The sequence below is a fragment of the Sinocyclocheilus rhinocerous genome, unplaced genomic scaffold (genome assembly GCF_001515625.1).
Source record: "Sinocyclocheilus rhinocerous isolate Xijiao unplaced genomic scaffold, SAMN03320098_v1.1 scaffold98, whole genome shotgun sequence".
Classification (NCBI taxonomy): Eukaryota; Metazoa; Chordata; class Actinopteri; order Cypriniformes; family Cyprinidae; genus Sinocyclocheilus; species Sinocyclocheilus rhinocerous.
This window is the reverse complement of record NW_015666167.1, coordinates 146093-158982: the sequence shown is the minus strand read 5'-3', so window position 1 is coordinate 158982 and position 12890 is coordinate 146093. Positions and strand designations below refer to the sequence as shown.

At 36.6% G+C, this 12890-nt stretch overlaps 1 protein-coding gene across 4 annotated transcripts in view; it reads left to right on the top strand.

Annotated features, from left to right (window-relative positions):
- The window catches only part of evi5b (ecotropic viral integration site 5b), a 49150-nt gene that overhangs the window by 27012 nt on the left and 9248 nt on the right, over positions 1-12890 (top strand). For 3 of the 4 annotated variants that reach the window (XM_016543033.1, XM_016543034.1, XM_016543036.1), the window contains 15 exons: positions 99-323; positions 650-724; positions 874-999; positions 1245-1388; positions 1598-1687; positions 2516-2613; positions 2728-2788; positions 3340-3393; positions 4407-4439; positions 4918-5067; positions 5745-5876; positions 6579-6719; positions 6881-7039; positions 8401-8547; positions 8961-9056. In XM_016543033.1, the coding sequence (XP_016398519.1) occupies positions 99-323; positions 650-724; positions 874-999; positions 1245-1388; positions 1598-1687; positions 2516-2613; positions 2728-2788; positions 3340-3393; positions 4407-4439; positions 4918-5067; positions 5745-5876; positions 6579-6719; positions 6881-7039; positions 8401-8547; positions 8961-9056 (1731 nt within the window). The remainder of the gene's footprint in view (positions 1-98; positions 324-649; positions 725-873; positions 1000-1244; positions 1389-1597; positions 1688-2515; positions 2614-2727; positions 2789-3339; positions 3394-4406; positions 4440-4917; positions 5068-5744; positions 5877-6578; positions 6720-6880; positions 7040-8400; positions 8548-8960; positions 9057-12890) is intronic. The other variant, XM_016543035.1, reaches the window with a different exon arrangement.

Genomic DNA, 12890 nt, shown 5'->3' with positions numbered 1-12890 from the left:
ATAATAATATAGTTTTGATATTTTCACTCTGTTGCACTCTTATGTCCTGACTTTCAGTGTTAATGTTTAAATCAGTGGTTTGTTGGTTTTTTTCTTAGGAACTGGTTAGGAAAGGCATTCCACATCACTTCCGAGCAATAGTGTGGCAGCTGTTGTGCAATGCCCAGAATCTACCCATAAAGGAGCAGTATTCTGAGCTGCTGAAGATGACCTCGCCTTGTGAAAGGCTTATCCGCAGGGACATTGCCCGTACCTACCCCGAGCATGAGTTCTTTAAGGAGAAGGACAGTCTGGGTCAGGAGGTGCTCTTTAATGTTATGAAGGTAGGTTATTAGCCACTTCTATTTAAGGCAACAGTATATTTAATATCAGAAGAATCTCCTTGAACTAGGACAAAGTAGTTATAGTTGATAGTTAGTTAGTTATAGGAATATAAACCTTCTGATCTGTACACCACCTGACATTGGTTTTTGTTTAATGTCATTTGAAACCAGAGTTTACACAAGGAAAACACCTAAAGGTCACTGGAGTTTTTTTTTTTTGTGCCAATTTATTATTATTATTTTTTTAAGATGAGTAATAATGAGGGAATAACAGATCTTGTTCTGCTCTTAACTGAGCAATGGTTTTATAACTTTTGTGTTTACAGGCTTATTCCCTGGTTGATAGAGAGGTGGGCTACTGTCAGGGAAGTGCTTTCATTGTCGGTCTTCTTCTAATGCAGGTATTAACACAATCAAAAAATATTCTAGCTATTAATCACGTTTTTCTTAAATGTAACATTTTATTACATAATAATAACAGTAGTACAGTTATTACATAATTTATTCATATTTACAGATAATGTGCTATATAATTGTTGCCCTCTTGCAGATGCCAGAAGAAGAGGCTTTCAGTGTGTTTGTGAAACTGATGCAGGATTACAGGCTGAGAGAGCTCTTTAAACCCAGTATGGCTGAACTTGGCCTATGCATGTACCAGTTTGAATGTATGATTCAGGTCAGTGACTGTCTGCTGATTTGTTCCTCATAAATCTATAAATATAGTATGTGGAAAATAATGTGTTTTTTGAACTTTAAACCGCATAAACACATTTCATTACACCAAATACACAAAATAATGTTCTTTTTAGCAGCATCATATGACCCCTTTAATGCTTATATCCAATGCACACGAAATTAAATTATACCAATTTATTGCTTTCACCTGGTGATTTCACCATCTCTTTTGGTTTCTCCTTGCAGGAGCAGCTCCCAGAGCTCCATGTGCACTTCCAGGCCCAGAGTTTCCACACCTCCATGTATGCTTCATCTTGGTTCCTCACCATCTTTCTTACCTCTTTTCCTCTTCCTGTCGCCACCAGGATCTTTGATATATTCATGTGTGAGGTAGGACTTAATGGTTATCATTCTTTCTCTCCTCACACACTCTACTCCGCCTCTCATTTTTATATAGTCATATGTTTTGCATGCTAAGCTAATTTGAGAACACAACACACTGGTGTATTTCAGTGGTCTGTTATCGCCCTCTGGTGGCTTCACAATGCTACTACATATATTTTTGGATCTTGATTTTTCACCAGTAGGTGTCCTTACAGGGTTTAGAGATAGTGTTTCGTGTGGGGATGGCCATCCTGCAGATGAATCAGGCTGAGCTCATGCAGTTGGACATGGAGGGAATGTTGCAGGTGGAGTATTTATAAACATGTTATTCTCAAGGATAAACTCACATTTAACTTAATTATAGCTGCTATGCAAGCTGATATTTTTCTCAGTGGAAGTTGCCACACCATGATTAGAGTCTAGAGCTGTTATACAAATGAGTTTGTTTTACAAATATGCAATTATTTTTTAAGCAAAATACAAAAGTTCTTTACATTTTTTTGAGTAACCATTGGATAGCAGATCTTTTTTTTTTTAAAGGTTGGTCAAAAGTTTAGAATAATTAAGATTTTTTTAATATATTTGAAAGAAGTCTCTGTATTTTTTTTATTTGATAAAAAAGTTAAAACGGTGATATTGTGAAATAATATTACAAATTAAAATAGCCGTTTTCTATTGTAATACATATTAAAATGCTATTTATTTCTGTTATGGCAAAGCTGAATTTTGAGTAGTCATTTCCCCAGTTAATACAAATGCTTAAGATATTTGTGGAACTGGTGATATATATTTTTTCATGATTCTTTGATGAATAGAAAAATCTAATAAACAGCATCCTTGCTGAATAAATGTATTAATTTATTTCTATTTTTTTTTTACTACTTAAAAAAAAAACTTTTTACTTGCTGCAAACTTTTGAATGGCAGTGTATCATGGTTTCGACAAAAATATTAAGCAGTAAAAACCATTTTCAATAGTAAGAAATGTTTCTTTAGTACCAAATGAGACACTAAAGACTGGAGTAGTGGCTGCTGAAAATTCAGCTTTGCCACCATAGGAATAAATAGTAGTGTATAATAATTGTAGTAGTAATAAAATAATAATATAGTTTTGATATTTTCACTCTGTTGTAGCACTTTCAGAAGGTCATCCCTCACCAGCTGGATAGTGGACCAGACAAAGTCATCCAGGCTGCTTATCAAGTCAAGTACAATGCCAAGAAAATGAAAAAGTGAGTGTACATTGTGTAAAGTGAATTTATTTACTTTTCTTTTTTCTTTTTTTTTTTTGTATGTTTTTGGACATTAAAGATTGCTGAACTGTTTCTTTATGCCTTTATTCTCAGGTTGGAAAAGGAGTACACTACAATCAAAACCAAGGAGATGGAGGAACAGGTGGAGATCAAGGTGAGACAGCCATCCCATTCCTAATAGCATGCCTAAATGATGCCTTTCCGAACATTTTTGCTACTATTGTCATTCATTTTAGTATGCGCTTATGGACACTGTTCATAGACTTTGATGCATTTTTATTAACATTGTATATCTAGTTTTTATTTTTTATGTATAGGCAAAAAAGCTAGTTAACAGTGGTGTGAGTGTGTTCCAAATTTGACATTTTTCTCTCTTCTGAGGGTAATCAATCTATGTTTTTTCCACTTTTGGGAAGTTGTGGAAATGATAGCATAGATTTTTTTCTTTTACTACTGAAGCAAATGGGAACACAGAAATTATATTTCCTGAAATTTTCTGTTCACCACTGTAGACGTTTACTTAACTTTGAGAACCCCCCGAAATGTGAAAAGTCCATTGACTACAATTAGCTCTTATTTTTTCAATGCATTTTAAAATAGTAGTAATTATTTTAATAAATGCTATTAACTGAATTAATCAAAGCTCAAACTAATTGTATTGCTTTATTTAAGTCTAACATTGTTGATGTTGACACTCCATTACAGAGACTACGCACAGAGAACAGACTCCTGAAGCAGAGAATAGACACCCTGGAGAAAGTGAGTGATAATTAAGATGCAAAGCAAATCATTCATCATTCAAACATATCCATACACCATTATGTCATCCCATATTTGCTCATCTTGAATTGGTTCATGGCTCTCTTTGTTGTCAGTTATTCTTTGGAAATTCTTTGGTGTAACCAATAGCAAATGCTTGAACACACCCGATTGGGTGTATCATAACTGGCTTGTGTGCATGTCATTGGAAAACTTGTGTTTTATGAGGCTGGTAAGTACAGCGATAACAAAAAAAATCACCCTTTTGGGTGTGCACATGGGTAATGCTTGTCTATATGTACTAATTTCAGACAAGAATGGTTGTCTGACAGGTCTTTTGAGATATACTTTTTTGAGCATGAGTGAAAACCCAAACCTGCATTGGTGCATGTTGGAATATTCTCTGCTTGTAAAGGCATGTTTGTGTCATGCATGAAACAGACAGCCCATGGTGCAGATCGGTTAGTTTAAAAAAAAAAACGCACATGTACTCGCCTTCCATCTCCTCCCCGCATGGAACCTTTGTACTCAAATGAAGTACTAACTCAAACACCTTCAGAAGTTCCCCATTTGTAACCCAGGGCCACGTTTGTTGTGCAAATATAGTAGATCCACAAACTTTAAAATGACACCAGTTTCCGTTGTATTCTCACCCTACTGACGCTCAGACTGTCCTCTGCTTGGCCTCCTTTTACACTTTTCACCCTGTTGTGGTGTCACAATCTTGCTTTATTTCATAGCCACAGCACGAACACCATGCTCAAACCTCCTCCAAGCGTGACCATGCTCAAACCTTTTCTACCCTACCTCACTATGACCGTTTCAAAACTGCATTTATGCTAATTTAGTAAATGTTGATCTAAAACAGTGTCTTTGCAATGTCTTAATGTAGGGGTACGAAAAAGAACACTGTTTTCTGTCAAATCAGTCTTATTATTTTGTTCTGTGTTGTAATATCCTTTGGTCTCTCTCTTCTCTTTGCTGTTTCCTTTATGGATTTTCTCTGTTTTTAGGAAAGTGCTTCTTTGGCAGATAGATTGATACAGGTACAATTTTCACTCTCCTCTCCACCATTTATCTCTGTCTTTCCCCTTTAAGAACCCAGCAGTTCTGTCTTTAGCTTTGCTTCATTTCCATGATTTGCTTAAATATCTCACACCTACTCACAATCAAGAGTGAAATGAGGCAAATTCTGCGATTTCTGACTTCAGGGAAAAGGCATCACTGTGCTTAGTATCTTTGGGCTGCAGTCCTGATTATTGGTGAAATGCTACAATAATACCCCCCCCCCCGATAGTCGAAAAAAAGTGCTAAATTGAAAGCCTAAAACTGCTAACTTATTGGTGAAAATCTACAATAATCCCCCCCCCCCCGATAGTCGAAAAAAAGTGCTAAATTGAAAGCCTAAAACTGCTAACAGCATGACAGAGCTTGAGATCCAGCATTATTTTTTCTCCATCCATACGTCCGTTTCCACCCATTCCGATTCTCCGCTCACCCCTCATCCATAATTGGTTACGTCAGGGTCAGGTGACACGAGCCCAAGAGGCAGAGGAGAACTACCTGGTCAAACGGGAGCTGGCCACGGTCAAACAACACAATGAGGAGACCAGCGCGCTGCTGGAGCAAGCGCAAAACACCATCCGACAGCTCCAGCAACAGCAGCCGTTTGCGGTAAGGGCTGCTCAGAGACAGCGCTTCCTCCTAGATGAGAGAGGCCTGCTCTTTGAACACAGAAACCGTATGAAAACACTGTGAAATGTTTTGCTCCATGTCAACAGTTTGCAGTGGCAGCCGCACTTGATTCATTTGGCATTGCCTAGCAACAAAATCTCAGCGACCAGAGCTCGAACGGCAACTCTTGTAATGATGCTCTTTACATGCATGACTGCAGATCAGAACAGCAGAGCAGAGGTCATTTGCATGCACAACAGTGCCAAATGGGGCTTATGTACATGTAAGAGATGTCAAATATGAGTGCAACTTAAGCAAGAGTCTTGAGTCGCCACTGTCTGTTTAATAAAATCTACACTCTCAACTGAAGGGCAGAATATGGCTCATCAATTATTAATGTGCACATTTTTAACATTGAGAAAAAGCAGATAATGTGTCATTTGCTGTGGGGAAAGTGCTGTTTTACATAATGTTGTGTTGCAATTTCATTATGTTTTAATGTGGCTGTTGGTAAAACTAGTGTTTTGTTTTTTTTTGAAGCAAGGATGAAACATGTGCATTGGTAAAAATCTAACTGCAAGAGCTGTTTAGATGTTATGTCCATGAGTATTCAGTGCTAACACAATGAATGATTGACAGAATTTTCGCTCACACAATTTCTTTGTTTTTCAATTTAGAAGGGGAACCCACGCTACTCTGAAGAGTTCATCCTGCAGTTGGAGAGGGAACTGGTGCAGGCCCGTCTTAAAGAGGCTGAGTCTCAGTGTGCACTGAAGGAGATGCAGGACAAGATTCTTAACATGGAGAAGGTGGAAGAACTTTTCTCAAGCACACAAACTCACCTGTAGGCTGTTGTGGTTTTCCACCGTAGTGGAACTGTCGAACAATGATGCAATTGGCTACTTTGCTACAAAACCTGCTCATGAAGAAATATTTTTAATGCATATTGCAAATTAATTTAAAATAATTGCACAAGCCGCTTTTAATGATCATAAGCAATCAATTCACATGCACTATTATTAGAATTTTTTTTTTTAGATGGACGGGAACAGTTATGTGGTTGGTGTTGCTGTGCTGCATTAAAGGGTGCATTAAATTGAACAAAAGTCACAGTAAAGGCCTTTACATTGTTACAAAACATTCTATTTCAAATGAATGCTGTTGAACTTTCGAATACTGAAACAAAAATATATCATGGTTTCCACAAAAAATATTAAACCCAATTGTTTTCAACATTGATAAGAAATAATTCTTGAGCGCCAAATCCAATGTTAAAATACCAATATATATATATATACAATTATTAATCGATTTTAAAATATATTAAAAGTTGTTTTAAATTGTAATTTATTTTAAGTTTTTGCTGTATTTTTGATAAATGAAAGGCAACCTTGGTGAGCATAAGTGTCGTGCACTGGCTCCAGGACCCTGACTGTGGAAAATGCTTTTTGTTCATTGTTATACAAGCACTCTTTGTGCTTACTGTCTTAATTCTTTTGTTTCTGTTTCAGAGAAATGCATCCCTGCCAGATGAAAATAATGTGGTACGTCTTCAGGAGGAGCTAATTGGTGTAAAGTTGAGGGAGGCAGAGGCTCTAACAGGCCTTAAAGAGCTTAGACAGCAGGTCAGAGACCTGGAGGAGCACTGGCAGGTAAATACACACTCTCAGAGACAGCTGTTTTATCCACAGTTTGAGAATGTGTAAGTGTGTGTGCAAACTCTACTGTGTTGCAGTTTTACCATGTGCTGTCCCTTTCATGTTTCCATTTAACTCACAAATGTTTAAGTAAAGTACTTTGGCGTTGTGTGCAGAGGCATCTGGCACGCACGGCAGGCCGCTGGAAAGACAGTCCACGGAAGAATGCAGCGAGCGAGCTTCAGGATGAGCTGATGAGCGTGAGGCTCAGAGAGGCAGAGGCACAGGCTGAGCTCAGAGAAATCAGACAGAGGATGCTGGAACTGGAAACCCAGGTCTCATTCACATACGATTGCTTATCTTTGTTGTACATAGTGTGTTGGGTGTTCATGAGAAGGCCAATTTCTAAGCTTGTTTAAAGGGATAGTTCACCCAAAAATGAAAATTTGATGTTTATCTACTTACCCCCAGGGCATTCCATTTGAGAGATAGGTGGTGGTAATGCACTTATAAGTCTGCGATCCGCCATAAAGCAAGAAGAAGAAGATGTGTCACGCGCCTGCTGTTGAGAACGCGCTCAGGACAGTTCGAACATTGCGTGAATCAGAGGTAAAAAACAATATAAATACGGTTCAGTTTCTTGCACAGACCGATCGTTTCGTGTCTTTACACATCAATGTATCGTCACGAGCCGCAGGGTTTAATTTGGTTTTGTTTGTGTATGTTTTTTTTTACACTCAAAGCCATGATTCCCATTCACCTCCATTATAAGACTGACAGACTGCAACGGTTTTTTTTTTTTGTGTTCTACTGAAGAAACAAAATCACCTACATCTTGGATGCCCTGGGGGTAAGCAGATAAACATAACATTTTTGGGTGAACTATCCCTTTAAGGGGTGTCCCAGACTAAGGATTTACATAGTCAAATCAGAATTGTCAAATCTTGCAGAGTTGACTCATGGTCGAATCATATGTTTGGGGGTGGGGGCAAAATACATTACCAAGAGTCAAGTAATCAGACATCCGACAGTCATAAACACTGACGTTAACACACAGGGAAAATGTGTACCAGACACAAACGGGGTAAATAATGTTTCATGTTTTGAATAATAGATAGCTAACATTGGTCGGCCGCATATCATGTTGTTATTACTTATTAGAGCTGATGAAACTGAAGATTTGCACTACATAAAACCAAATAATCTGCTAATATTGGACTGTGAGATTGGTAATCGAATCAGGCTTATCCTATCGAATCTTCGACTATTCAGGGACACCCCTAGCTTGTTTTAACATTTTTTTTATATATTTTTTAATTAATCATCATAACCAGACGTTTGCCTGGCTACGTCTACATCTTTTTTAAGGATGCTTAGGGTGGGTAATCTGATATTACCAAAATAATTGACTACAAAACAAAAATTATTTACACACAACAAAATTAAATTGCACTTAATTCTAATAAAATGGCTAAAAATGTATTTATGTTTTGAACCCTGTACTGCAGGCCTCCGACTTTACACACATTTTTAGCCAATAGAGGGAGACAAAGTTAATTCATCTGACATGATTCACTTTGAGTTTGGGCACTGCTTTATCATTTCAGATTTTAGTTGGTTATCTTAAACTCCAAATTACATGTAGAGATTTGTATGTATTTATTTATTTATTTTAATTTTTTTTTCTCACTTACAGAATCAGATACATAGTAATCAACTGCAGCGTGCAGAACTAGAGGCACGAAATCTACAGGAGCGACTGCAGGTTTTGACCAACCAGAACAAGAGGTTGCATGCAGAGCTGCAGGAGACAAAACGGAAACAGGCTGAAATAGAGTGCAAGGTTAGTGACAGTCAACCTAACAGCTTGGTGCAAAAATACATACTTCAAAAAAAATCATAATTCTATATAATCAATTTGGATAAAGTACGTATTTCTTATACTAATTTACCAGTACACCTTTTATTCCATTAGTAATCTGTCAAAATAATAATAAAAATGATACAAAAAAGCAAAATATGCCTCTAATTACCACATATTTGTATTATTTGGTTACATTTCCTCATTCATGTCTTAGCTTTAAATAGGGTTAGAAGTTCCTGTTTTCAGTGCTTCAGTTTGAGAGTAGCAGTAGATGCTGAGTGTTTCTGGTCTCAGATAAGCATAACAAAAAATAAGCCATTCAATAAAAGCTGAATATATATGTATGTTCACAGTGGATTCATTTCACAGTTTTTTCTTCTTTTTTACAACAGAATAAAGAAGAGGTAATGGCAGTGAGATTGAGAGAAGCTGACAATATTGCTGCCATGGCTGAGCTTCAGCAGCAGATCTCTGAGCTTGAGATTCAGGTACAAATAAGAACAGAATCACAATTTAGTCCTTTCACAGCCCAACATAGCACAGTCCAGGATAGTAGTCTCTCCATAGCACAGCTGCTAATAGCTTTTTTTGTCTCTTAGCTTCTAAAATACCCATTAGATTTCACATTTACAATGTGATTACATCTATCTGCTGTCATAGCATTTTTACTTGTCCACATAGTTTGGTTCTTGTGTGAAATATTTAAACTCTAGTTTGTAAATAAGGGTTTGACTCGGGGATTGTTTGTGAACACAGTTTTCCTTAGGATGTTCACACAACTCCTGAGGATGCAGTTTTTAAGTAAGAAGGGGTATTAAAAAAAATCTTGATGGATTTGTTATTGGATTTGGTTGTTGTCAACAAATCATTTTGATTGAACCCAAAATCTTTTATAAATAGTACACAATTTATATTAGAAGGCTTTAAAAGCAGTTGCATAGGTACCAGATACTAGTTACAAATAAAATCTAAAAAACTTAGTTTTTCAGAATCCTGCAGTAAGATATGTACACACTTTTCATGTAAATCAGTTGAAACTTACTGTTACGTATGCAGCTTAGGCATAACAGTAAATAGAGCCATATATATATTTGTTGACTGTGATTGAAACAGGTGTGTTTTGATTTGAGGGAAAGACTATATTAGTAAGATTTACTGGATTAAAATGAGACGAGTGTTTGATCTATTCGGAGAAAACGCTGCCTTCTGAAAAGGTAGCGTTCCCCATGCAGGAAGCCAAATTATTTTAAAGATTAGCTCAGTATGTCATCAGTGCTGTTTTATATCAGTGTGGGGTGTTTGACTTTCCTTCCTGAGACAGATATAAACTGGGCTTTTTTGTATTCGAAACTAAATCTCACCTTTATATGAGTGTTTTCATTTCTGTCACAAGCTTTTCTCTTCAGCACTTTCTTTTACCTTTCTATGAAGTTTGATTTTGGATAGTCTGTGCCATCTCTCATTTTGCTGTTTCCTTTCTTAGATTTAACTTGAGAGTGTTGTATTTTGCTAGATGTATTTGCGTGATTTTGTTTGTGTGTGTGTGTGCTGAAATTGCATCAGCTTGCTATATATCAGATTAGACAAGCATGCTCCTCTTAGGCATGTGCAGCTCTTAGCTGTGGTTCTGTGGTTTTGGCTACCTACATGGTTTTTACCCTGAGGGCTGTGGGCAACAGATCTGGCTCACCATATTTTAATTCACTTTTAGGCAGTTGGCAAAAGACAGCGACGATGAGAGACAATGAGAGAAAGTAACTGCCCATTGTATGTCTATCAGCCTTGAACATCATCAAATGAAAGATAATTTTGGGGATTGAAAAAATGTTAATTTAATGCAATTTATTTTAAGTTCCACACAGGTTATTTATTTGTGCTGTTTGTGAATTTATTCTACATTATACATATGTTCTGCATGATTACTAAATCTGATTCAAATGTTGTGTAGCTGATAGGAATTGATTAGATGTCTCTCTCTCACACAAAATGGAACACCTGTTTATCATTAAATGATAAAGTAGCCTAAGTTCTGCACAAATTGTGCATTTAACAGTTACACAGACAAAAAATGCTATAAAAATGTAATGGATTGACTGGCCTATTTTAAATATGTTATGGAGCATTTCGAATTTGCATCTCTATTCATCATTGTTACTGATTTAGCATCAAACGGATCGTTTATTCGCTCACCTTTCGCCCACTCTTAACTTGACATGTCCCATTGCTGGAAAATATAACACCATGATGTCACCACAGCCTTTTTTCTCTGGACTGACTCTGAGTCACCTGGTGTGAGTGTGGTTTTTATTTTCACTGGAAAGATCCACTATAAAGTGAACCTACAGGTCTGTCTGACACCAAACACCAACACACTAACCCGACTCCCCAGCATACAGATGTAGACACCTTTCAGAACACCCACACATCTTGTCAGTCCCGAATCTGTTAATAGTTATAGTGACTGACATGCAAGTAAGACGTGAATGAAGCCTTCACAACAGAAATGCAGAGCATCAGCATTGCTGCTCCTCAGCATTGTTATGATCTCTTAGAGTGAAGTGGTTTTTTTTTTAGTTTTAACACCTAGCTGAGCTCAGGGTTGAAACGGCTGCTTGCACGGCCCATGGGACCGCAGCTTAGCTATCTTCATTACCAGATGAGAAACCACTTCCTATCAGGCAGAGAAACACACTGAGCTATAATCAAAGCTCACTTTTTGCTTTATGCTTTACTGCTCTGCATTCATATGATCTGTTGTAACAGAGAGATTTAGCTCAGCATGTGTTTGTGAGATGCATGCATAAAATTGAACAAAGAAAGAGCAATAAGAGAAATCTCAGTACTATACTAATGCGTTGCTGCAGAGGGGAACAGTGACATTTAAGCGTTTCAAATCACAAGCATCTGAAACACTGAAATGACAGTGTTTGTTGCCATGCCAACCTCGAATAGAACAACAAATATGGCCTAAACATTTTACCATTTTAATTAAGTATTCATCAGGATGTGTGTCTGTTGTCGGCGTTTGGTTTTAACGTTTTAATAAATGCGCAGTTTCTTGTCTATCCGAGTTGCTGAGCTCATTTTAAACTTAAAAGGTAAAAAAAAAAAATATAGAATATTTTTGGGTTTGCATTTAACATTCATCAAATTTTAGAAAGGAGCAGTGTCACAATAGAGTTTGTTCCATCAGATAAGAATTGCTCAATTTAACGAAGTTGAATCTTCCGCAGAATCAGGCCTACAGTTCAACTCTAATACTACAAGTTCATCAGCATCACCATTCGATCGAGTCATTGTGGCTCAGTTCTGTTCTGCTTTTTGTGTGAAACGGTTATGCTGTTTACCTGTTGATTGTGAAAACATACCAAAAAAAAAAAGTTGTTAACTCCAATCCTTGAACTGAACAAACATTGGATGTGGTCTGTTTTTAGGAAAATGTTTTTAACTGAACATATTTTTTGCTTCTGAAAAGAGTCGTTTCATTTTTCCATGTAAATATATCGTCATGGAAGGCTTAAAGCTTGTTCCGTTGAAACAATTTAATGCAGTCAGAATTATACTAGGATTCATATTCATATACACATTACAGAGATTGGTTAATAAAGCACAAATCAGGAAAGCATATCTGGTGTCGTATTGCTTATACTGATACTTTTTCTTTTTTTAAATTTAATGGTATTATATATAATTGCTGGAGAGTAGGAGGCCTGGGTAATATTAACACAGGTTTCACAATTTGATTTTGATTTAAAAATGCTTTCTTTGATTCAAATTTCGATTCAGTATCATTTATACATTATCAATTATACATTAAGTAATGAAGACATCACTAACAGGTTAAGTAATGAATATGTAATACAGTGCATATATTTAGCAAATGCTCCTTTTTGGAGTTATTTTTTATGGTTGATTAACGCTCTATGGAAAATAAATGGTTTTCCTGACATAAATGCCACATTATGTAAACATTGTTTTCAAGCGGTTTCATTGATGCTTTTCCATGGTTCCAAAACACTGATTGAGCGATTTCATGAGACGTAACACTTTTAAGCAAGGTCTAATTCTGATGTTCATTCAAATTTTTTTTGGATATAGCTAGTAGTAAAGAGGAACAGAGGCGGCTACAGCAGTCTGTCACGCCACAGTAAAAAGCATCAAAATTATATTTATAGTTTGAATTTCGTTATAAAATTTGCAGAATTTGAAAGCTGGGTCCTTCTTTCTTATTAAAAAGAAAGAAGCGATATTGGGTCATTAAAATGAATATCAATTACAATTGATTCATTGATGTAGTCAACCCTGCCCTAGTTTTTAGCGTT